The sequence below is a fragment of the Cinclus cinclus genome, chromosome 6 (genome assembly GCF_963662255.1).
Source record: "Cinclus cinclus chromosome 6, bCinCin1.1, whole genome shotgun sequence".
NCBI lineage: Eukaryota > Metazoa > Chordata > Aves > Passeriformes > Cinclidae > Cinclus > Cinclus cinclus.
In genome coordinates this window covers 37,740,400-37,766,561 of record NC_085051.1, presented here as the reverse complement: position 1 = coordinate 37,766,561, position 26,162 = coordinate 37,740,400, and the positions used below count along the sequence as shown (strand labels likewise).

Here is a 26,162-nt window from a genome sequence, read left to right as displayed (position 1 = left end):
AAGTACGGACGGGGACACCGGAGAGGTGAGTACTTCCCCCCTGGAAAAACGCCAAGTTCCCTCTCGGCCCGGCCTCTTCTCTTCTCTTCCCTCCCCTGCGACGCCCCTTCTGGGCGGCCCGAGCCGCTCCGCCCTCTCTGCCAGCGCTGGCGGCGCCGAGCAGGACCAGACCCGTCGGTCGGGCTTTGACTGGCTGGAAATTCCCGTCCTCCGCGGCTCCTCCCCCGCAGAAATCCCCCGGCCTCGCCGTATATGCGAGGCGCCGCCGCCGCTGCCGCTCACTCGCAGCGCCCGCAGCCCCGCCGCCATGATCGCCGCTCGCCGCGCCGCAGAGCCGCCCGCCATGGACGGCTACGAGCCCCCCAAGAAGGAGCGTCAGGGCGGCTTCCCGCTCGACGACCGCCACGACAGCGGCCTGGACTCCATGAAGGAGGAGGAGTACCGGCAGCTGGTGAAGGAGCTGGAGGACATACGGCTGCAGCCCCGCGAGCCGCCCGCCTGGGCACAGCAGCTGACGGAGGACGGGGACACGTAAGTGGGGGTCGAAGAAGGGGCAGGAGTGGCTCGGACGCGGTGGGGAGCTGGGTACGAGCAATCGGGGACAGGATGTGCTTGCCGGCGGGGCGGCGCCGGGCTGGGCCGCGCCGGGAGGGAAGGGAAGGGAAGGGAGGGGGTGCGGAAAGTCCCTGGAGCGGCGCCAGGGAGAGGCGGCTCCCGCGGCCGCGGAAAGCCCCGGCCGCGCCGAAAGCCCCGGCTTGCGACACCCGCGCGTGACCCGGCCCGGCGGCGGGGGGGTTAACGCGTGTCGCTTCATTACTCCTTTTTTCCCCCTGCAGTTTTCTCCACTTGGCCATTATTCACGAGGAAAAAGCCCTGAGCCTGGAGGTGATCCAGCAGGGAGCCGGTGACCGGGCTTTCCTGAACTTACAGAACAACCTCAGCCAGGTACTTTCACCTCGATAGCCCCAAATCCGGATCAGCCCCTGCCACGCCCACACACTCCCTCTGGGGAATTCCCCCGAAAAAGTCCCTTTAACTTTTTTTTTTTTGTTCTAATTGATGGAATCAGTTGAATCAAAGCCTACATTCAGGAAAGTCCCTAGCTGGCTTTAGCCGGTGTTGGTACAATGCTTCCTCTCCCCCGAGAGAGTGGCATTTAATTTAACACCCACATTTTTCAAATATGATGCCATGGGTTGCATCCCTCTTTATGGAGATGTTAATGATGCCCTTCATAGCAACCGACTGTTGGTTTATCCAGAGAGCCCCAAGTTCATCACTTCTAGATGAATAGGCAACAACTTGGGAAGCATAAAGAACTGAATTTATGAGACATGCTTTAATGCTTTTATTTGTTAGCACAAATCATTAAGTGAACAAGAGGTCTGCTTGTCCAGATGTTGCTGCCAAGTTCATGGCGTAACTTACAGTCTGCTTTTGCTCTTATGCTTGCAGACTCCTCTTCACCTGGCAGTGATAACTGATCAGCCTGAAATTGCTGAGCATCTTCTGAAGGCCGGATGCGACCTGGAAATCAGAGACTTCCGAGGAAACACCCCGCTGCACATTGCCTGCCAGCAGGGCTCCCTCAGGAGCGTCAGCGTGCTCACACAGTACTGCCAGCCACACCATCTCCTCGCTGTCCTGCAGGCAGCCAACTACAACGGTATGGGCACACTGCTGAACAGCTCCTCTTGGTGTGCTGCACTGAGCGTAGGGTCAGTCTCCTGTGTATCTGATCTCAAAGATCTCTGGAGAGATGGAGAAGGATTACTGTGTCCCATTTGAGAGTTGAGGAAGCCAAAGCATGCAGCAGTGTCTGACTTTTTTGAAATGCCACTGCCTTGTAGGCCTTCTCGCTGTTGATTATAGTCTCTCAAGGCTTTGAACTTAGCATTTTTAGTGAGTGCCTGGTTCTCTTGGTTTTTTGATTATTACAAGTTTCACTCAAACAGTGGAATAAAGCCTCCAAGAAATCTTTTCAAAATCCGACCCTTTTATTCATACTGGAAGCTGGAAAGCTCTTCTGGAAAACACCCTTTTGCTGTGAATGAATTTCAAATTTAGAAACCGTCTTGGCCTGTTGTCTTGACTTTTAAGTAATGGTGAGGTATTAAGTTAGATTTACCCAAGTTTTCCCCTTTGTTTGTGTCTTTCAGGTCATACATGTCTTCATTTGGCATCTATTCAAGGATACCTGGCTATTGTTGAGTATCTGCTGTCCTTGGGAGCAGATGTAAATGCACAGGTATGTAATGTGTACCATTAATTTAACTGAGTGGGGCTCTGTAGTCTTAAGAATCAACAGATCTGACGATGGCTCTGCCTCTACTAACATGCCAAACCTTATGCTGTTTTTCACACAGGAGCCATGTAATGGCAGAACAGCACTACATTTGGCAGTTGATCTGCAGAATTCAGACCTAGTGTCGCTTTTGGTGAAACACGGGGCAGACGTGAACAAAGTGACCTATCAAGGCTATTCCCCCTATCAACTCACATGGGGAAGAGACAACTCAAGCATACAGGAACAGCTGAAGCAGCTGACCACAGCTGACCTGCAGATGTTGCCAGAAAGTGAGGATGAAGAGAGCAGTGAATCGGAGCCTGAGTTCACAGAGGATGAAGTAAGTACCTGTTGTCATTTTTACAAGAGAAGGAGAAAATCCTGTCCTGTGCAGGCTGTTTTCTGGTGTCACTTTGATAGCACACCCCAGCGACTTCTTGCTGTGTAACAGATACCAAGGGTTATGCTATCAACAATCAGCAAAATGGCAGATGGGGCAAGCATGTAAACAGAGCAAGAATAAAGTGTAAAAAATAACATGAGGGTATTGAGATTTACTTCATGCTACATGGTTCTCTGAACACAACTTTGTGGCTGACACAACCTCATGAGAGAAAATCCAAGTTAGTGGGTGGTTTTCTCCTCACTAGGATTTGTTTTTCTAGCATTCTGAGTGCTGCATTAAATGGCATATGTAACCGTTTTGGTGTAGAAATTTTAGACGCTGCTGAAGTCTGGGCATGTAGAATTTGGCTATTATCCCAGAGTGGATATGATACTTTAAGTAAGATTTTTGCATTAACAGCATTTTGGGTTTGTTTTCTTTTTCTTGCAGCTTATATATGATGATTGCCTTATTGGAGGACGACAGCTGGCATTTTAAAGCAGGGCTTTCTCTGAAAAGAAGTGACTGTATACATATATAGATGTATAGAAAAAGGACTGACTTTGTGCATCCAAAAGGAGGTCACAACGTGGAGAGAAAAAAGAGGAGGGAAGTACTACACTGCCCAGCAAGGAGAAGGAGTACGTAATTGTAACAGGACAGTTCCAGGATCTCCCTTGTGTTTAAATACAGGAGTGGGATGTGTAACATCAGTACAGATCTGTGATTATTCACACCACCTGATAAAGAGCCACATAGCTAACCTTCTCAGCCCTGCAAAGGTAACAGACTACACATCCAACCTGCTTATTACAGGCAGCTTTCTTGTGGCATCAAGTACTCCAGGGAACAAAGGTCCTTTTGTGGCAAAGTGGAACTTGTGCCAACACCCCTTCTCAGAGACTCTGCATTCATTTGTGCTGGTGGCAGTCCCTGTCCTTTCTGAAGGACCTCAGCTGCTCTCAGTGGGGTGTCCCAGGTGGAGGAGTCAGACCAAGGGACTGGTGTCCTCTTGGCTCTTAGGCAAAAGTAGCAATAATGTTAACTCTGGGCATTGGAAAAGTGTGTTTCACACTGTGTGTGTCATAATTGCTACACTTTTTAGCAACTGTATATTGTGTAAATACTGTACATTTTTTGTTTATAATTATTTTGGTACATGTGAGGTATGTATTTATTAAAAAAGTCAGATTACTCTGTCAGATTAGTCTGTGAAACGGTTAATTCCCCACCTCCCTAAGATTGTGAGAATCTACCTGGTTTGCTTTTTAAGAAACGTTTTAACACCTAGTAGCCCATTGGTTTTAGGTGATTCACCTCAGCAGTGGTAAAACATCTAAGCAGCTTGCAGCTCTCAGCGCTTCTACTACAGCTAATTTTGGAAGAAGACGTAGGTGTTGTTTCCTGCACCTGCTGCAGCAGGCGGATTGTGGGGCTGGGATTCCCCCTCTCTTCCAGCACCAGGCTGCCAGCCCACTAGAGAGAGGGGGTTTTAGGCTGGTTTTGGCAGTACACGCCCACCTGCCCTCATGGCACCTTTTGTTCCAGCTCAAATACTTTGCAGCTCTTGCCTGGGGAAGGCTGGAGGTTTGCAGCACAGCCCTGTGTCTGTTCACCCCTTGTTTATCACCTGGCCCAGCTTCAGTTTGAACTCTTACCCGTTTGGAATTTCCAAAGGGGATTTCCATGGGAAGAGAGGAACATATCCTGGGGAAATGTGCTACTGCCTTGCACCCCTGAAGTTCAGGTGGGGCACTCCCACATCCCCACTGCAGGAGCTACAGCTGCAGTCCAGTTGGTAGCAGTGAAGGATGTGCCTTCACGTGCTTCAGTTATTCCTCAACTTTCTCCCCAGCATTCGGGCACACAGAATCACTTTGCCCAAATCCTCTGCTCCAACTCATCTGCTGGCAGTGCATCACAATACTAGACAGACTTCTTAGCCTGTTGTGTTGTCTGTGTAAAGGATGGGTTGTGTAAAAGGCGACCGTGCCCTGTTTGTGCCATACCTCCTGGATGGAAACGGGAACAGCAAAGCTGCTGACGCAGAATGGTGGAGCTCTGCCAAAAGCTGGCCAGGGGAATTCTGTGCTGCTGGCACCTGGCCCAGCTCAAGCTGCTGGTGAATGCTGTTGCACAGGGACACCCATTCCTTTGTCCTGCTCTTCCCAAAGAGTTCCTGACATACAACCTGCAACAAGGAAGGTTTGCTTGGTATGAGGAAGAAAACCACAACGGGCTGTGTGCTTCCTAACTTGCATGGGAGCCAAAGGCTACTGTGGAAAGGATTGTGTAAAATTGTAATCCCAAGTAATTTTTATTTCCCTTCCACTCTCATTGCACGAGCATAACACAGGTATATGCACTGAAACTTCTAGCAGACATGGCTACATCTGCATTGCAAATCTGCGCTTTCTAGTATGGGGCTGGATAAGAATCTGGCAAAACTTTTTTATTTTTGGGAACCCATCCTGCACTCTGCCCAACCATTAACTCTGAACTAGGAGTATTGACTGTGGGAGTTTGCTCACTTGCTGCTACAGGTTTTTCACCAGTAAAGAATCCCAAGTGATTCCACGGCTGGAAATAGAAACAGTGGTGTTCCACTTGCTATATTTCAGTTTCCCCTTGCCAAACAGGGGTTGGAAATGCTGTCAAGCATTTGCCTGCAGAGGCATTCACTAGCTATAGCTCTCAGTGGTCTAAAAGTCCTTGGGTGCATGGCTGGACCTGGTATGCAAATATTTAAATAGATACCATCTGTAGGCAAATACTTCTCATTTGAAGGCCAGAAAGCTGGAGAAAAATGCAGTTATCTGTAGTACCAAGCTAGCTGAGGCACTGATACATTCTCTGCTGCCCATTGCAATATTTAGATAAAGAGTATCTAGAAAGGCACTGCTATAATCTTACAAGAATTCTGCAATGACTTAATAAATTAAGCAAGTGTTTTACCGTTTGAGGAAGTTTTGCAGCTAAACAAATCCTTGCAGAAATAACACATGCTGGTTTTGCTGCTGTTTGCCTCCACCCGTCATGCAAAAGTAACCATGTAACATATGCGGAGGAACTATGGGTAGAGCAAGTAGGACAGAGATTAATGTGAGAACGTGTTTGTTAGCAAAATAGGTTGGGACATGTTGTGTATTTGTGCATTGCTAATGCAGGCTTACTCACTGGACAGTTTTGCCTGTTCACTTGATGATATGGGAAGATTGTCCACAGTAGGACATCCCCCTGGCACCCCCAGTTTTGAATATGTGCCCTTTAACTGCTGCATGTCCACCCTGTCTCTGCCTTTTCCACACCTTCAGAAAGATCTTCTGAGAGTGTTTTTGGTGGTGAGCTGCCTTCATGCTGTCTTCTTGGCATTCTGGCAGATATGTGGCACGGTCCCATTTGTAGGATATAGAGCAAGAACTCCTTATGCATTTATTTTTCCAACATCTCTTTTCCCTTTTTCAGACAGCATGGCTGCTATTTGCAGAGCACACTAGCTTGTTCTTGCTTCTATTGCCAGTGCCTCCCCACACTGGTCCAAGGTTCAAAATTCTGTCCCAGAACCTTTTCCACACAGCCTGTGCAGCTCTGCAAGCTTCAAGAGCACCCGTGCTGCTGCACATCGAGGTCCTGTGAAGTTCAAATTCAGTTTCCTAACTGGCCCCCTGGCCCCTTCTCTGTTAGCCTCCTCACTTTCCTCAGCCCATGCCGTGCCTGTGTCTTCTGCTTTTATTCCGTTTGTCACTTATATCGGCCTCTGCCTGTTCATTTTTCCTTTCCTCCCTTTCTGCATGCCTCCCCGCCCCCCAATCAGCTTTTCACCTGCAACACCAGCTCATTCACCCGCCATTACATTGCACAGCATGAGATTGCATTTTTGTTTCCAGCCTTTCCCTGCTGCCCGTTCTTGTAAATCTCTTTGATAATCCCACAGGGATATTCCCATACTTCCTTATATTCCACACAAAGAACAACGCACTTCATTTCCTCCCACACCCTCCTCTTCCTCCTTGCATTCTTGCTCACTGCAGGCTTTTCTCACCCAAACCACAACCAAGACGCCTTCAGTGTCTTTCAGCTTTCTCAGCATCAGCCTTGGACTTCTCAAGAACCTCACAGTGGTGACAGATAAAATACAGACTTCCAGGGTGGCAACAGGGTTGGATAGCAGAACCCAAGGCCTTATTTTTCCCCCAGTAATTTAGAGCCCTTTTCTTCCATTCCCTGCAGCTTTGGAAAGTGTAAAAAGCAAGGGCAAAAGAGAACCTTGCACCTAGGGACATGCACAGGGAGGCTTTGTGCTCCCACTGGCTCCAGTGCCAGCCTGGTATCTGCAGTCATGAGCAGAGATTTCCCTCTCCCCATCCTGCCCACCTGCTGTTCTGCCACTCTCAGGTTATGGTGCAGCACTCTTCTTGCACGCACCTTGGGCTGTGTGAGCTGGTTGACACCTAGATGTGGGTGTCTTCTCCTTCAGCCTTTTGGTATTAGGAAGGGGTCCCTATTGACTGCTTAGCATTTTACACACTGAGAACTACAGGTGAAAGCAGGGCCAGCAGCGTTTTCCAGCCATGTGTCCTGCATGCAGCTGGTGGACACAACTACCTGCCTTTCTGCCAAGGACTTGATGCACCAGAAGGCAGTGAGGCCATCAGGACTCTTAACCTATCCTGAAGGGTGGCAGCCTTGCTGCAGCTGACTTTGCCCCACAGCTTCAGTTCAGATTTGGGTGAGCAAGATGGTTAAGTGAGTAAAGGAAAAGGTGTAACCAGGAAAAAACAAACAAACAAACAAACAAGAGAAAAAGAAAAAAAAAAAGAAAAAAACAAGGAAATAGGAAATCTGCAGTGTTGGTGGACTCTGGGCCAGGCGCCTATCATTTTTTCTGTGGAAGCTGAGCCGTGAAAATAATTAAACATCTGGTTGTTCCTAGAAGTAAGGATTGCAAAACAGAGTGCAGGGGTGGCAGAGAAGAATCTTTCCCTGGACAAATGGCTACCCTGTTTCAGGGGCATGGAGGAAGGGCTTTTTCCAGCATTGCTGTGCTCCCAGCATCAGCGCTTTGCTGAAGAGTGAGAGCTGCACAGTATCCCGAGGGAGGAGGGAACAAGAAAGTCCTGTCCTTATTCAGGAAAGTCCTGTCCCCTCATGCCAGCCGGGCAGCACACCTGACCCGGACATCTGTGCACAGCTTCTGCCCTTCTCCAGCAGCTGTCTGTCACAGCTCTGGCATCTTGCACCCCCTTGTCCCTTCACTGAAGCATTAACAGGAACAAAAGGTTTTCTTTAAATCCTGGCACATTTATCAGGTCATAATCCAAGAAGTTAAAGTCCAAGAAAGATTGAAACAGGAAGTCCCCTGATACCCTGGAGGTTTGACTGCCTGCCCTTGACATAATCCAGTGCTCAGATTTTCCCAGGACTGCCTCCTCATCCAATTTTCCAAACAGGACTTTCCAGTCCTGTCAGAAGAGAGCTGGGATTTTCCCCGCTCACTCCTTTCTGCAGTTTTACCCTGTTACAGCAGCCATGAACCACGGCACCAGGCTCCATTGCCTCTCCAGCTGCAGGACTGCAGCATCTTACCTATCCACCACCAGCCCCAGGGCCTTCCTTGATCTGAAGGAGCAAGCCTGCCCCCCTTCAATTTAAATTATTTTCCCATTCACAGTTTTAGCTTGTTCAGGTTAATTTTTCTGTGCATCTATCAAGGTAAGATTTTCATCTCTCCAGCTGAAAGCACAATGTGAGCAAATGTATGGTTCACGAAAGAGCCTTAAAACACAAATATTTTTAACATGTATGCACACCTTGAAGGGCACATAGCTACAATTACAGTGCAGCACTTAGCTTGGTTAATTATTATTCCTGTATTTCAGTAGCTTGAAGGAGAGGGAGTTTCCCAAGGCTCTCTAGAGGACTTTCAGTGCTGCTGCTGTTCTTCAGCAGTGCTTTGTTCTCACCGAGAAGTGCCCAGGGGTCAGGTAAGAGGCAGCCCCCGAGGAGCATGGACGGGTTGGAAAAGAGAATCGGGCCCTGGTGTTTGCTGCTGCAGCGTGGTGTTTGTCCTCTCTGTGTTGGAAAGGGACAGAGCATCTCAGCTGAAGCTCGGCATGCATACTGGGCTGAGGAGAACTGAAATCAGTAAGGATGGCTGCCCAGCCTGTCAATGAAACAGCTCTTTTCTTTACATTTTTTAAGTGGATGGGTTTCCATTCCAGCAAACGTCAAGGGTAATGTTCCTGGATTTCTTAGAAAAACTTAAATCTGACCCCTGGCAGCAGGTTCTTTCAGATGTTTTGCCCTAGCATATAAACCAACAAGCCTTCCCCAAAGCTTCATGGAGGCTCCTTACCCCAGGTTGTGCTAAGCCTAGCTTGGGGAAAACACTCCCAAGGCGGAGGATTCAAATCCCCCTCACCCTTGAGCAAACTTTATCTCCACCTCTTTAACAGTCTATGAACTAGGCTGCTAGAGTAGAAGAATTACTAGACCACCCAACATCTTCCATCTGTCCATTCACCCCAGACCTCTTAATGCTCCTGCCTGTGCAGCCTTGTCCCCTGGGAGTAGCAGGGGGACACCTGGTACACGAAACACCTGGTGCTGGGCTGCTGGACTACCCCACCAAGGCAGGGGATAGGTCTCAAACTACAGTGTCTCCTGCATTGATAACCACTCTTGCAGCACTGCACTCAAACCTATGGAAACTGAAATAATGAGGAGGAAGCAGAGTTAGCCCTATAGCTCTGAGGGAGGCTGGAAGGCTTCAGCTGCAGTCAGCCAGATTCAAACACACAATCAAACACAAGAGCATGTTCAGCAACTGAAAATGCAAGAAGGCAGCAGTGCCACCTGGACAGAAAAGTTAGGTGGGACCCACCAACAACAGCAGATAAAGTCCACTGCTGAGGTGGTCTCCTCCCCTTCACAGCCCAGCCCATCTGTAGCACTTTTCATGCAGAAATGCTTAAGGTTTGTCCACAGCATCCTCTCCTCTGACTCTGTCCCAGAGGAAGGGAGGTGAGCAGGTTCAGAGAAGGCCAGGACTTCAGCATGCCTGCCTTCTGGCCTGGGTGATGACACAAAAAGCCAGTTTCTCTTCTCCACACAGCTGGACTGCCAAGGTGATCCAATCACCCACTTCCCTCCACAAGACACTCCTGTATCTGGGGGGCTCATGAAGTAAGGAACTGATAATTCCATTTCCTTTTTCAGAGGAGTCCATGTGAAGCAGAAAAGGGAAACCATGCCATTGGCAGTTGGGTTCCTTCCATGAGCAGTTCCAAGCATGTGGCAGCACGACCAAGCAAGCCTACCTAGGCATGGTGCCCTGGGAAGCCTCTCCCTAAAAACACCTGTACTGAGGGGAAGAAGGCTGAGGACTGAGCTGCATCCATGCACAATACAAAATTAGAGCATCTCACCAGAGCACATGGCAGCTCCATGCCACAAGTAGGAGCACAGACATTTCTTCCAAAGTCATGTGTGTACATGTAGAAGATGTTAATGCAGCTGCACTTCAGCATCCTGGGAATGAGTGTCAATATCTGCAGATTTTCTGCTTCAAATTTAAGAACAAGTAGAATGGTTCAAAATAGCCACTTTTTTTTCTGTTTTGCAAAGGAAATCACAGAATCACAAAATATGCTGAATTGGAAGGGACCCACAGGGATCATGGAGTCCAACTCCTGGCCCTGCACAGGAACATCCCCAACAATCACATCATGTGCCTGAGGGTGTTGTCCAAACACTTATTGAGCTCTGTCAGGCTGGTGCTGTGACCCCTGGGAGACTGTTCCAGTGCTCAACCACCCTCTGGGTGAAGAAACCCAACCCAAACCTCCCCTTACACAACCTCAGCCATTCCCTTGGGTCCTGTCGCTGTCACCCCAGAAAAGAGATCAGTGCCTGCCCCTCCTCTTCCCCTCGTGAGGAAGTTGTAACTACAGTGAGGTCTCCCCTCAGTGTCTTTTTCTCCAGGCTGAACAGACCAAGTGACCTCAGCTGCCCCTCATATGGCTTCCCCTCAAGGCCCTTCACCTTGAAAAAGCAAATGTTTTGTTGCCCTCCTTTGGATGCTCTCTAACAGCTTAAATGTCTTTTTTTATTTTGTGGCACCCAAAGCTGCCCCCAGCACTGGAGGTGAGGCTGCCCCAGCTCAGAGCAGAGCAGGACAATCCCCTCCCTTGCCCTGCTGGTGATGCTGTGCCTGATGCACCCCAGGACAGGGTTGGCCCTCCTGGCTGCCAAGGCACTGCTGGCTCAGATAGAGCTGGCCATTCAACAGGACTCCCATGCCCTTTCCATGGCACTGCTCTCCAGCATCTCATTCCCCTATCTATACACACATCCAGGATTGCCCCATCCCAGGTGCAGAATCCTGCACTTTCCTTTGTTGTACTTCATGTGGTTGGTGGTTGCCCAGCCCTTTCATTTGTCCAGGTCTCTCTGCAGAGCCTCCCTGCCTTCGAGGGTGTCAACAGCCCCTCCCAGTTTTGTATCAGCATCAAACTCACTCTGTAGCCCTTGCAGTCCTCCATCCAAGTCATTCATGAAGATATTGGAGACCACAGGGCTGAGGATGGAGCCCTGTGGAACCCCACTAGTGGCAGGTTTCCAGCCTGATGTCACCCCAGTTACTGTCCCCCTTTGTGCCTGACCTGTGAGCCAGCTGTTCACCCATCCCATGATGCGTTTGTCCACCTGTGGGCTGGACGTTTTGTCCAGCAGGGTCCTGTGACAGCATCAAAAGCTTTACTGAGATCCAAAAATATTACCTTAACTGGCTTCCCCTGATCAGCTGGGTGGGTTACCTTGTCATAAAAGGAAATCAGCTGTGACAAGCAGGATTTTCCCTTCACAAAGCTGTGCTGGCTGTGACCAGTGACTGCATTGTCTTTTGGGTGTTTTCCAATGGCTTCCAGAATAATCTCCATAACTTTCCCAGGCACTGAAGTGAGACTGACAGGCCTGTTTTTTACAGGGCCCCCTGTCTTGCCCTCCAAAATCAGGACAACATTCAACGGATTCCAATCAGCTGGGACCTCTCCAGATTCCCAAGACTGCTAAAAAATCACTGAGAGAGGCTTTGTGATGACATCAGCCAGCTCTTTGAGGATTCTCAGATGAATCCCATAGATTTTTAGGGATCCAGCCAGAGCAGCAGATCCCACACAATTTCAGAGTCGACTGGGAGTTGATCATTCTCACAGCCATTGTTCCTCAGCTCAGGGCATGGCACGGACACCCCCTTAGTCTGTCATCTATTTTGAGGACAGAGGCAAAGAATGTGTTAAACACCTCTGCTGTGTCCATGTCCCTGCGTGTGAGGTGGCCATCCTCAATCTGGAATGGGCTGGTGTTATTTCTACGCTGCCTTTTGCCATTAGCATATTTGCATAAACATCTTTTATTGCTCCCCATACTTCTGGTTTCAACCCCAGCTGAGCTTTGTCTGCATGGATTTTCTCCCTACAGTGGCAAGTAGTATCTCTGTATTCTTCCCATGTCACCTGACCATGCTTCCACTGGGCATATACCTTCCTTTTTTGCCTTGTTTCCAAGGGAAGATTCCTTTTCAGCCAAGCTGGACTTCTGCCTTACCTCCTTAACTTCTGACGTTGCCTGCTCCTGTGGCCTTAGGAGGTGATGTTTAAAAAGTGGCCAGCATTTATGGACCCCAGCAACTGCAAAAAGATTTTCCCAGGAGACTTGACTTGCTAATTCCCTGAGCAGCCTGAAGTCTGCTCTGCTCATGTGGAGGTTTTGCTGGAACTTTTCTTCCTGTCAGATGTTTTGCTCTGCTTTGTTTCAGTTAGAAACAATGAGTTTTACAAATATATGTAAGACTAAAACCATATTGAGAACTTCTCACGTGAAGCATATTACTTCTTTAGACTCAGAAAACAAGAATTTATTTCTTCTTTTTTCTTTACTCATTGGAAACTACAGATGTTTGTTTTCTCACTTACCTGAAAAATGTTTTCTCCTCAGCTTTTGTGTTTGCGACATAGCAGAATTTCCTTCCTCTCCCACTCTTTACCTGAGTCATGTGAACTAGGCATACAGCCATCCTCGGGCTTAACATGCCGCCTTTGAAAAGCCAGCCCTCAAATTTGCATCCAATTACCATCCATATAATAGCTGTTAAACTTCTCATGCTTGCACAGGGGCAGATCTTCATTTAGCCTTATAGCTGGCAGCCTTCCATCAGGTCTGCTTGGCTCTGCTTTCTCTCACCCTCACAGCATCTTGCCCCTTTCACACACTTACATCCTATTCCCTCTAGCCATTTACTCTATCTTTTGGCTGCTCTAAATATACCAGGAAGAAAACTCAGCTCATTGGAGGTGATATTTTCAAATTTGACCTTGAGAACACTTTCATGCTGAAGATTTTGGGGCTGCAAAGCATCTGTGTCAAATGTACAGCTTTTGGATGGTAAACTGGTGCTGATTCTGACACCAACCACTGTCCTGCCACTGGATATTTTGCCCATGACTTAGACCATATCTGGAGACTGATTCAACCCACAGTGTGATGCCAGTGTACATCACCCAGGGAGTGTTAGGTATTTCCCATGGAGATGCTTTCATTCAGCAACAAAGCAAACAGAGCTAAGTGTGTCCTCTTCCTGGAGGCAAGTTCCTTGTGTTGTAAGCATATTCATCATGAAACACCACCACAGATGGCTTCTCAATATCACCGTAACAAAAATGTCATCTCTGTAGCTGTCCTGTTTCACTGAATTTACAGCTGGGCCCTTGAATGCTGTCAACAGAAATCACATGTTCCTTGTAAGCACAGGGTAAAGGCAGGTTTGGGTAGACTTACCAATAATTTTGCTAAATGGCACATGGAATACCATCTTTATCCCCAGTCCCAGAGGTTCTGAGTCCTGTCTCTGAGGACACCAAGAAAACAACTTGGGAGCAGTCTCCCTTTAGGCTGTGGCTGGTCTTCCCCCCGAGCTGAGGTGTGCAGGTGAATCAGTGAGGATGCTGCTGCTGGGCAGGGTGCTGGCAGTGGCACAAATGGTCCTACCTGTCAGTGTCCCCTCCTTCCCACATGCCTGCCTGTTGATGCTGCAGGGAGATGAGAGCTTTTAACCCAGGGTCTGACTCTGTCCCAGCCAGAGGTGAAGATGAATGCATGCTGCTGTGTGCCATCACAAAGGGGTTTTTTCAGAGTGAACTGAAAAGCAAGTATGCCCTAGTGACAGGACAGACTTTGAAATCACATTTCAATCACTACTTAGCCCAAGGACCAGTGCTGTGACACATGATTCACTGAATTTACAGCTGGGCCCAGTTGCTGCTTGCTGCTGGTAGCAGCTGAGTCTTCATACAAGACTAGCCATTGGATACAAGTTCTCCTGACATCAAAGCCTGTGTCAGGGCAGGATACATCCCCTCCAGTGCCTGGCATTCCAAGCCCTCATCCATTAACTTTAGAGGGGTGGCCTCAGTCAGCCACAGTAGGAAGTCACAGACAAGATAAGGTGTGTGAGATCAGTGAAATGTGCAGAGTTTGGTCCCACTTAATCTCATCAGTCTAGCACTGGAATATGGAAATCCAGAGTTCAGAGCACGATGCACTTACTGATGCACTTACCGTGGATGTAAACAGTCATGGCATTCAGAAGCAAGTAAGCTACAAAATGAGAGCAACTCCTGCAAAATGTCACCCTCTAAAGCAGAGAGGCTCCTTGTGCTTTTAACCTCCAGTGAATGGAGTAGCTCACCTGCCCTGAACTGAGCCTTCAAGAGCTCTTCAGACAGGAAAGTGCAAGCCAGGGCAGTGATGGAGCTGCTTTGCATGGAATTTCATTTTAATTTTTTTATTAAGTAGAGGTTAGAAAAAGAAGCAGTGGAGATACATGCAAATATCTGCAAGGCAACAAAGCTTCAGCAGAGAACCTGCTCTGCCTTGTGGTCCCTGAAATGTATGGTTGTGACTTTTGATAGACATAATTTTGGCTGCAATGACTGACTGCTCTTCTGGATACAAAGCTAAGAAGTTAAGTGTCTTTATCCCATCAACACCAGCAGGCGTTTTGCTTGACTCCTGCTCAGACAGGATCGGAATATGTACTGAAGATCTGCCCTTGAAAGTGACAGCTCGACACGCCTGGCTGCCTTACAAGAAGTATAGAAGGAAGAGGAAATTGTTTGAACTATGTGTATGTGTGGCATGAGCTGCATCAAGCTGCAGATAGGATGATATGTGGTGCAGCAGCTACATCAGTGTCTCTCTCCCTGTTGCAGCTGATAGCTAAATCATGTCTTGCAGAGCTGTAATCATATACATGATTAACTGGTTCCTGCCTAAACCCAGAGCTTTCCCCTTTTGCTGTCCGTACACAGCACCTCACAGAAGTCATGTACCATACCAGACATGCTGCTGGCACAGTTTTGAGACTCCCTAGAAGGGGCCTCCAGGAGAGCTGTATGCTTCCAGTGTCTGCCAACTGGGGTTGCAGATGTCTGAAGAGAAAACCTCCCTTTGAGAAACCAGGGCAGAACAGGGTGATCAAGACCAAAGGAATGAGGGAGAGGGAAAGAAATGTTTTTGCTAGCTAGAAAACAGTCAGTAATTTAACACAGAAATTACAATAACAGCAGTGAGTCTGACTGAATGTGGTATTAGCCACTTGAAATACAATACAAATGTTCCAAGTCCTCAGTGGGAAAAATGAGGCACAGATAGTGGTTTATGCTGCAGCATAGGAGGATTCAAGTCTGCTCCTTAACACCACTGAGGACATCGAGAAAGTAAAGCATAAATTGACCTCTGAAGCACGTTCTACTAACAAGTGGCACAGGCAGGCAAAGACCAGGTCTGGCTCCATCTCTGCCATTCATCATGTGTGTGACTGGGGCACAGCCACTGCCACCCCATCCAGCTCTGCTGCTGCTCATCCAGGCAGGCTGCATGTGCATCTTAGGGCACCACAAACCAGCAGACACAAAATGTTGCTGTAGGACATGGAGTCAAAGCCCACACAAGCTTCTGGCCTGCAGCTTCTCTGCCCCAGCTTTGGGCTGCAAACTCCCCAGGGCAGGGACTGCCTTTAAATATGTATTTGCAGAGGAGGTATTTCCCAGGGCAGGTGCTGCCTGGAGCATATGTGCTACTTGTCCTCTCCTCTGCAGAGCCGTGTGGAACATGAACTGGTAAAACCACCAGCTACAGTGTTAAAGCAGCTGCAAACATACCCACTTTGATTTCTGCTGGGATGGCAAGATTTGGGCTGTTGTCTGTGCACTGGATCTCCCTTGCGTGCTTTAGGCTCTACTAAATTAGAAGATTTCCTCCAGTGATGTGCAATAAGGTAAGGTGAAAGGCTGTGAATGCCAGTAACCAGAGCTGTGTGGAAATTCAGGAGGATTTCTTGCTGGCAGGGGCCCTGTGGTATGATGGGTTTCACCTTTGCTCAGCTTTGCTGGCAGAGGCACCCCATGCAAATGCTGTTTTCTAAGCTTTTATGCATGGGACTTTCAAAGGGTTCATGCTCTTCAGAAAAAAATGTATAGGATCAGATTTTCCTGTGGCCCCCCAAACAATTTTATTAATCACCAGGACAAATCTCAAATGTCTTTCAACATTGAGAAATTCCACTTAATCACAATCTGCCCAGCTACGACCTTCTCGGCATCAGATGGAGAAAGAAATGATGCAGCAAGGACCTTAGTCACACTAATGCTGCTTCAAGGCTGAGCTGGGGAATGGGACATGAATCATCTTTGCCTTTTCTTTCTTTTAAGGGAAGTACAGAAGATGACTGCTGCTCTGAGAGTAAAACACATAAAGCAGTGACAGATCTTCCTGTTTCCTTTCCATCTCAGGTCCCTGCTGTGCTCTCCTTCCCTGCACTTAACCGTGTCTACTGAAAAAGCCCATCTCTCTTTCAAGCTTCTCCTTGGAGATTTGTTTACCACATCTTAACAAGTGCAGAGCCACACAGAGCAGTTGTCCAGAACCAGCTGCAGAGTGAATTGCGGGATGTTTTCCAGGCAATCCAGTCCCTCCTTACAGAGAATTTTTCTGTGTGTACAGAGGCAAAAGGGCAGTGGGATGTGGAGCTGGGAGATAAAAGACCAGCTCATTAGAAAGGTGTAAGCATGGCAATGATAAGCATTGTATCACCTCACTTTTTTGTGCCTGACAGCTTGCAGGAGTCCACCGGGCACAACTGCTGCCCAGAACACAGAGCAAGGGGCTGCCTACACAAGCAAAGGGGAATGTCAAGGCCACAGGTGCACACTTAACCTCAGGCTGACCAGCACAGCTGGGCAAAAAAGGTGACAGGATCAGAGATCATGACAGCTCTATTCTGTGAAAAATGTTTTCTGTGGCCTCTGCTTTTGTCCCCCTAATCTGAGGCAGGCAGAAAAAAGCACACCCTAGGACAGCAGACTGCCCCTTTCCCGTAACTGAATAACTTAGCAAGGTTTGCTTGAAGGTACTGTAATACAGGAAACAGAAACACATACTGCATAGGACAGAGAGCAGGGGGAAGCAGGTGGAATATTTTACCCATCTCTCATCTACTGGAAAATGCATAACCACAATTCCCCATGGGTGCAGCTCTTTAGGGGAGGAATATATATCTTCCTAGAAGAATCCAGCATTTTTAATCTAGATACACTTTGAGCACGATTCAGATGACGCTCAGACAAAGAGCTGGAGGTGAACTGTACACTAACACTCCCCTAACCATTTAAGCCTGCTCCTGCCTGATGAAACATGAAGATCTCCTAGGGCAGGCTGCCCAGCACGTCAGCCATGGCTCCCAGCCGAAGCATCCAGGATCTGCAGCCCTTGCCCCCGCAGCTGGCAGCCAGGCATGCTGCTGGGCCTGCCTCTGCAGGCTGCCTGGAAAGCTGGATCTGGTACAAGGCTTGGGCTCTGTGGCCAAGCAAAGCAGGTTTTTTGTTTTGGTTTGTTTTTTTGGATTTTTTGTTTGTTTGTTTGTTTGGGGGTTTGGTTTGTTTTTTTCTTCTGCAAAAGTCCCACAGTGCATTGTTATGGAGAAATCCCAGCAAGCTGCTTGGGCAGGCAGGGGTTGCCCCTTTTCTGTTTGGGGTTTCCTGGCCTGACATAAAGGTTCCTGTGCTGAGAGGAGTGGTATGAATGTGGTAAATTTGTCAGGTTATACTCTTGGGATCTTGGCACATGAGGGGACAGTCTGTCCAGTACAGCCAGGGCACATCAGCTGCACTTCATGCAGTCAAGAGTCCAGGGTTTCCAAACACTCAGGTGACTGGACACAGCTGCTATTTTGCTGGGGTTGCTCAATGTCAGCTCAGGGTTACTGGACTGTGCTCAGTGGATTTCATCCAGGGAAAAGGTCAGAGGTATCCTTCCCTGCAGATTGCCTGCCAGGGATGGACTGAGCCCTGGTTTGGATAGAAACTTGCAAGTAATTCAGCAGCATGTTCTGCACATGGAATAGTTTGTCATTAATTTTGGCACAGCTTTCCTTGTTGTCAAAAGTTTGCAGCCATCCAAACTCAGATGACATGAAAAGGTGGGAATTCCCCTGTCCCCAAAGTTTTCTATCAGCAGAATAAAGCCACCTCCGCATACCACGGGCCAGCAGGCTAGTTACAGCTCTTGGAAGGACACCTGTAGGGACACACTTCAGCCACAGAGGAATGCCAGTGCTTGGAGAAGGCATCCATCCAGCCTGCAGAGTTACCTACAAGGACACACAGCTTCCAGGGTATGCTTTTGCTGTTTCAATCCCAATGATCTCCCTCTTTCTCCCAGCACACTACCACCCTGGAGCAGCCTTGTCCAGTCCTGGCTTCTGACAGCTGTCTCTCTGATCACACAAGTTCCTGCGCAAAGCGGATCTCTCAGCTCACTGAACTCTTGTGTGCTGTTTGATTAGGTTTAACAGCTTGGAGGTGATAAACTGGCCTGTGTCTTGAAGCCTTGTCACAGGAGCTGGCAGCCTGTACTGGCCACCAGAGACTGCTCTGCAGGAAGGGGCTGCCAGAAGTTACACGAGCAGGGAAAACCCTGGCAGGAGATACTGCAACAACATCCTCAGCATCCAGGATGTGGTGACAGATTCCAAGGTGGCTCACCTCTGTCAGTCCCATCACGTTTACCTGCCAGGCAGTGCAGCAGCCACACGTGCTCTCTGAGCACTTGCTCAGTGTGAGAATCAAAGCTGGGCTTGGGGCCATCTGAGTTCATGTGACTTTACCAAAAAACAGAGGCTTCATCCTCGGAGTTGAGCAAACCCATAATTAATGTCAGGGATGATGAAGCTTGGGCACACATGGAGCCACTGAAGGTGCTGCTCACATTGCTCTCTGTGCTGCCATTGGTTTTCCAGCCAGGTATTGCAAGCTGTGTCAGGGTTACATAAAAAAAACTCTGGGTTACATAAAGAAAACAGCTCGTTGAGCAACAGGCTGAGTTTGACATTTAATAAGGCTACCCCAATCACCACCCTAGAGATCTTTCCTGTCTGGTGTGTTGTCTTCAGCCATGACCAATTCTGGAAAGGCTGGGATATAAATAACCTCACCATCACTTGAGTTTTCAGGCAATTAGTAGTTCAGGCCAGTGCAAAGTGATGCTTCTGCTTGTTGCTCTTCTGCAGGAGAATTAAGAGCAATATAATCCAGTTCCAATTGGGGCCCCCGCTGCAGGGCCTACAGAAGGACATTCTAACCACAGGAATACAGCAACTATTTCATCCCAGCTTCAGGAAAAAGTACTTTCTAGGGGAAATCAGTACCTGGGCATGGATCCCAAAAGAGATTTAAAACCCTAAATCGGGATGCTGACAGGCTGTGAAAGCCTGTATACAAAGCCAGCCCCTGGAAAACCTGTGTTCCATGCCTCCTGCAGTATGTACAACTCACTTGTGGCTTCTATCTTGGCTTGGAAGCACCTGAACAGCCCGGGGTCTGCATGGGTGCATGCCTCACCCAAGGACAGGACCTCTCAGTGGGCCCACTCAAGAACTGCTAGATCTTTACTCCCTCCTGGCCAAGCAACCTAATCCCTATGCTGCTGTCCTGAATCTCTGGCATTAGCAAAGGAAGGGAGACAGCATGGCCCCTCTTCTCACTCTCTCCTATATGGAGGTCAGGCCTCATTTCCACAGAAATGTGCCTGGCAGATTTTGCACTGCAGGATAAGTGCAAAATCCACCCCTTTCTCATGTGGATTCCCTAGCTGGAAGTTTATTATGTTCACCTGGAAGAGTGTTACCTTTGGCATATTTCAGGAGGAAAAGAGAGCCAGTTTTGAGAGCCAGCGCTGTACACACCAGACCTGAGGAAACAGCTGACTCAGGAGTCTGGATGTTACGATAGGCAGATCTTCTAGCAGAACCTGGGATTAGTGCATCCAGTGAAGCACCTCTGCTTAGCACAGAGCTGGATTGGTTTTGGCCCCTTGTGAAGAAGTGCAATTCAGGATGTGGCTTGCTGAGCCCCAGCTTTGCAGGTGGAAGAGCTGATGATCCTGGTCTAACTGGCTGCCATAGCACTCATATCATAGCTGGCAGAGAGGACTGCATGAGTTTTCCCCTAGCTCAGTTCAGGCAGAACCAGGCAGGGTGCCTTAATTTAAATTAACCTGTGTAATTTTGCCCAAAAGCAAGCAGAGGGAACTGCACTCTAATTACTCCACCAGCCATCTGAGGGGAGTCAGCCTCCAGGGGGAGGGTTAAGTGAGAGAAGGGAGACCAAAAACCTCTTCCAGAGCTGTGTCTAGAAGAACAGAAGTCCTTATGGCCCAAAGCATGCAGGAAAACCCTCCTAGAAATCCACCAAATTTCCAGGACAGGAAGGAGCGGCAAGTCTTCCTAGCAGCAGGCAGAGGCTTTTGCTGAGCCTAGAAGAAAGGGGAAGTGGAGTTTGTGCACTTTCCATATAAAAAGACAGAGAGGGCCTTGAAGGCTTATCATGGAAAAGAGCAAGAGAAGCCAGTAGTCTCCTGGAAGCTCTTGGAAGCACAGAGCAGGTTGGAGCTAGGAGGTAGGAGAGGGGCTCCCTTAGATGAGCAATCAAGGTCAGGAGGACACCAGGGAAATAGATGTTGGCCATGCTGGGAGATGGGGCTTCCATGAGAAACTCTCAGGGAAAATGGCAACTTGCACGACCAAGTGCATGCCCTATTGAAATAGAGAAAAATAAATTAGATGAGTCTGCTGGCTCTCAGTGCTTTACCAAGGCAAATAGAAGCACCAATTTTTAGTCCCCTGCAGGCCATGGGGCCACCCAGCACCAGGGAAGAAAGGAGAGGAGCAGCAAAGATGTCCCAGTGCGTGGGTGTTGCTTCTGCTCATGTACCTTGTAAACAGACACAGCTCCAGATAGGCAGGCACTGAGCTCCAGGGCTGGTCCTGAGCCAGAGGAGCCACAGCTGCCCTCAGCCTGCAAGGAAGCAAGGCTGGAGAGGAGGAGGTGGGGCACTGGAAAGAATGCCAGCTGCTTGATGGAAGTACAATCACTTAAACCTGCTGTTGTTACCTTGGGAAATTCCATGTTCCTTCCACAAATGAAATGTTCCTTTTGTAAAGCTTGTTTTGGTGGGGTTCCTGCCTCCACCCAGGCTGTATAAACAAAACCAGCAGTGAAAGTAAAAGTACCTGTCCTGCACTATATGCAGGGCTCCCTTCGCTTCTGATGTTAACTATGGTGTGACAGCTGCCTTTCATTTCCTCAGTAGCATGCACAGCTAAATCTCTGAGATGTGAGCAGCATGTGGTGTCCCTTGTGGGTCCTCTGAGAGATGTCTGACATGTCCCAAATTACCTGCTGACAGGTAGGTGTCTTGGTGACTCAGCTCCCATGACCTGTTGTTGCTCATCAGGAGGAGCTCCACCACTCTAAGACCACTCTATCTAAGCCAGCAGTGCAAGCATTTCTTCTCTGTGTTCTGCTTCATGGACGTTTTGTGTCATAGCTGAGCTGCCAGTGCCCTTCTTTATTCCATTTCCTTTGAATGCAGAGCTACAGGGTGGATTTGCCATGAGGTCATTGTAAACATTAATGTACTGAACTGAACATAGGCACAGCAGACAAGCTGTGAGGAGAAAGATCCAAATACTGAAATGGGAAAGGATCCCACTTTGATGGATGAAAATCAGGTGCCAGCATGGAATTGCCATAAGGTAACCAGACAAAACTTGGTTTTGAGTGTTGCTACATGACACTGCCCACAACAGCTATGAGAGCCCGGGAAAGCTTCCCAGTGAGTGGCAGAAACACAGAAACTGGCAGAAACTGAGCATGGGAAAAGGCAATTGTCAGGCACCCAAAGCAGATCAGGGCAGAGAGGTACAGCTGAAGATTTTGTCTGAAATAGCTATCATCGTAGCAAAGTTACACCTGGATCAAGCTGACGCAATTTCTAGCTGGATGTACTACTGCATTTCAGTGCAAATGGGTGTGCCACATAGATAATTTTTTTGTTTGTTGGGGGAGATTTTTTTGTTTGTTTTGTTTGTTTGGGTTTTTGGGGGGGGGTTGTGGGTTTTCTTGTTTGGTTTTTTTTTTTGGTTGGTTGGTTTGGGTTGGGTTTTGGTTTTTTTTTTTATCTTTTTGTTTGTTTGCTTTTAGGTGTTTTGTTTTATTCTCATAAAGTGAAATGTTTCCTATGGTCACTTGCAACGAAAAACTCCTTAGGTTTGGAAGGGAGACTAGAGAGAAGAGAACATTCCCTTGGGCCTGGGAGCGGTCCAGGAGGATCATCTTTCTGTCCTCACTCTCCTTTTCTTTCTTCTTTTTTTTTTCTTTGCATGTGCCTGGCTGCAGCAGGAGCTGCTGTTGTAGCTCCCATGGAAGGCTACAGCAGTGGAGCTGTGCCAGAGCCGGCACCAAGCCACTCCTTTGGCCTGGACTGTGGTTTTCCGGGGAATCACCCAACCCAAAGAAAACACAGTGCACCTGATGGCTCTTATTAAAGAGTTTTTCACTTCCCTAATCTTTCACAGGCAGACAGTGTCCTCTGCCGCTCTCAGTCCAAGCTGGGACCAAGCTGCCTGGCCAGAAGGAAGATGCTTCCATGCCCACTGCACTGAGGTGTCTCCAGGAGGCAGGTGAGAGGAAAATCAGCTTAATAAGTCACATAAGGTGCCTCATGCCATTTTCTGCTTCATATGAACTTTCCTAAGGCTACTCTCATCCACTTTCATAATGAATCAAGGACCTGAGTTCCATCAAGTGTGCAACCTCAGAGGGCCACATGCTGATGGGAAGGTTGGTGACAATCAGCTGTGCTCCCCATCCCAGTCCCATTTAACCCCCCTGTAACACTGCTGCTCTGAAACACTGCAGAAACAGAAGGTTTGGTCCAGGAGCTGAGCTGACATGTCTTCCCCTAGTCCAAGTATTAGCTGGGACGTCTCCCACTCATTTGCCTGGAGGAGGAAACACTTGAGAATGTTTCCAATAAGCCTGCAGGACCTGGGCAGAAAACACACACATCTGTACGTCAGATTGGTTATTTAGGAAAAAAGGATCAAAACCAATCCCACGGGAACTACAGGACAGATGTTCTGCAGTCCTTTTGTGAAAACAAGGCACATTCCTCCCATTTTTTCAGCCAGCTTTGCCTTGCAGCTGAATGCAGCAAAAGACTTTAGTAGCGTAACATTTTCCTGGGCACATTTCCCCTCCCTCCCTCCTTTTTTTTTTTTTTTTTTCCTTATTTGGTTGTTTGCCTTTTTTGTCCCTTTTCCCCTCTGATTGGTTTGTGTGGCAGCAGCTGCTTTAGCAGGAAGGTATTGCCATGCCCTCAGCATCCACTGGTTCAGCTTACTCAGCTTCTCCTCAGGGGGATTTCTAGAGGAAGGCAATCGCACTGTGACTAAAGCAGCTTCCCTTCAGCAGTGAACAAATAGTCCCTGCCCTCCAGAAGAGGGGCAAATGCACTTTGCTAGAATGAGCTCTTTCACACAGCCCATGATAACGCCTGGTCCCTGTCCTGCTGAAAGCAGGATGAGAACCAAAGCTTCCAGTCCTATGTGTACACAGCCCCTAATTCTCCAGATCCCGTGGCTGACTAATCAGGCTTGAGGGGTTTTGTGGGATTTAAAGGGATTTCCCTCTTTGTGAAAATTGTATTTCTACTAAAGTTAGAAACGCTGTTAAGTGCTGGTTGTACAGCACCTCTTCTCCATTTACATGCTGAGTTTATTTTCCCATACTCCTTTATCTGCTTAAAAACAAGAATATTTGGGCCAAAAAAAAATTTGCAGTTTTGTGGGTTTTACAAGCTGCCTGTGCCCAGAGGCATTGTCTGTTGTCGTGACAGAATGCTGGAGGATGAAAGGAGGATTCCTCCCTCCTCCTCATACCAGAAGGGTCTCCCGGGGAGGCGAGTCTGCAGACACTATCGTGAATGGAGCCGCACCGAGTGCTCTCTCTTTGTGTTGCTCAGAGGGCACTGTGTGGTCGTGACATGACAAAGGCACCGCGTTTCAGGAAGGAGAAAAGCGGAAGGAAACTGTGCAAGACAGGGGGTTCCCAGCCTGTGACACTGTGTTTAAACACGGTACTTTTGAATGGAGGACAAGTCTGGGAACAGGGAAACCAGGAGGGGGTTTTGGTACCTTTACTTGTCCTTGCTGAGCCAGTAGCTGAGATTCCAGCTGAGACTGTGGCCATTTCCCCACCGTGGGCAGCCCACGGCAATCACTGGGCAGGCCCTTGCAAGCCAGGCAGGATCCTGTAAGCTGCGAGAGGCACGCAAAGCACACAAAAAACATCTTCTGCCTCCTTTGCTTCTGGACCACTCATATCATCCACAGGGAGTTTTGCCATTATCTGCACTGCAGTGTTTCAAACACATTTAGGTTTGAGCCACAGGTGGAAAGATGTCACTGCCCATCTGACCACAAGAGACAAAGGCACAGACCAGACCAGTTTAGTCTTTTCAGAGGAAACCCCATTATTCACTACTCGGCAGGGAAAAAAGTAAAGAAGGAAACCAGACTGTCCCAGGCAGCTGCGAAGGCCTCGCTAGCTCTCTGCACTGAACAGATACAGCTTGGCTGAGCTGCAGGACAGTCACAGGCACTAGCACAGAAAATCTGCAGCAGGGGAGGATCCAGCAAGCTCCAGATCCCGTAAATGCAGCGTAAATCTTCACGAATATGCACTGCCTTTTCGGAGCCTTCAGAGTCTTCGTATTCATGAAGATTTACGCTGCATTTACGGGATGTGGAATCAGATCTGGAGCTTGTTGAATGTTTGCCGACATTCTGCGCCGTGCAATTACCGAGCGTGGGAATTCCCTCCAGGGTGGAGCCCTGTGCCGTAGGCGTGGTACCAATAAAAACAAGGCCAGGTTTTCCCTGCTTCTTTCAGGGTGGGCCTCGGAGCAGCTGAGGGTGCGGAAAATTACCTTCGAATGTTTCTCCCCGGGTCCGTAGAGGAGTAATTAAGCGCTAAGTATATGGAAGTTGATAGGGACAGGATTAGTGGTGATTTAACAGAATTCGTATTATCCTTTCCCCGATATTTTGTAATTTACTTCCAGCAGAATTTCTTACCATTTTTGTCTCCAAAAAAAAGAGAACTGATCCATTCTCTCAGATCCCAAGATACACCCGTGACCTGGGCATGAAAGGTTTTTAACGACAACTGAAAATTGCTCAGAGAAGTCTCTCAGTTTGCAGAGTCTGCTCCATAACCATGCTAAAAATTGTTGAAGTGGTCATAATTTATAATTAAGAAGAGGAAATAAGTTATCTCGTTGTTAACAGTGGCAGAAGGTCTTCAGAACCCAGCTGAGAGGAGCCGCTGTGGCTGCAGTGGAGTTCAGAGGCCACCGAGTCCTGCGGAGCCTCCCGCTGCAGGGTGAGCAGCCAGGACTCGGGAACTGCTGGAGACACCACCACGGCCTTGCTGTCACTAGCGGGACTGAACCCCGCAAGGACATTTTCAGTGAAAATTCCAAAGCACAGATCCAGGAGAAACTAGCCAGGCAGGATCTGCTGCAACTATATTTGATGGTGTTCTGAGTCGCCTCCCACTGCCTGTGGCAGGAGGCTCGTGAGAGCACAGCAGTGCCTGCTCTGCCTTCCTTTCTAGCTCAGCTACCCTCACATGACCCTGCTTACTGAGGACAATGCTGTTTTTCTTTTCCAGCTCCAAAAATCAACAGACGTGCAAAACCGAGTGCTCAGGTTTTGATCACAGTTGCTGTAAATATTAGCTGTGTTTAATGCGTACCTTTCAGCATTGATGTACTTCAAGAGTTTTTGCAGTATTTTTGTTTTCAACTGACCTTGAGAGGAATGTCGGATTTTTCTTTACAAACGAGCTGTGGATCTGCTGGTAGATAAGGTTAACACTGAGAGATAAAAGAAACGATAGGATGGATTCCACTGATTGATGAATGGACAAAGATATCTGCCTTCACAAACAAACTGTAGGTTTGCTGATAAATGAACTTGGATATTGAAAGATGAAAGAAGCAATGGGGAAAAACTATGAATTCTATCAG

The 26,162-nt window shown here is 48.3% G+C and overlaps 1 protein-coding gene across 1 annotated transcript; it reads left to right on the top strand.

The window, feature by feature from the left end:
* The first annotated feature begins 221 nt into the window (after window positions 1-221).
* NFKBIA (NFKB inhibitor alpha) lies at window positions 222-3,874 on the top strand. Its single transcript, XM_062494643.1, has 6 exons — window positions 222-531; window positions 837-945; window positions 1,456-1,666; window positions 2,160-2,248; window positions 2,367-2,627; window positions 3,123-3,874. Exons 1-6 carry the CDS (start codon window positions 308-310, stop codon window positions 3,168-3,170), a joined length of 942 nt encoding a protein of 313 aa, XP_062350627.1. The 5' UTR covers window positions 222-307; the 3' UTR covers window positions 3,171-3,874.
* Window positions 3,875-26,162: the final 22,288 nt, after the last annotated feature.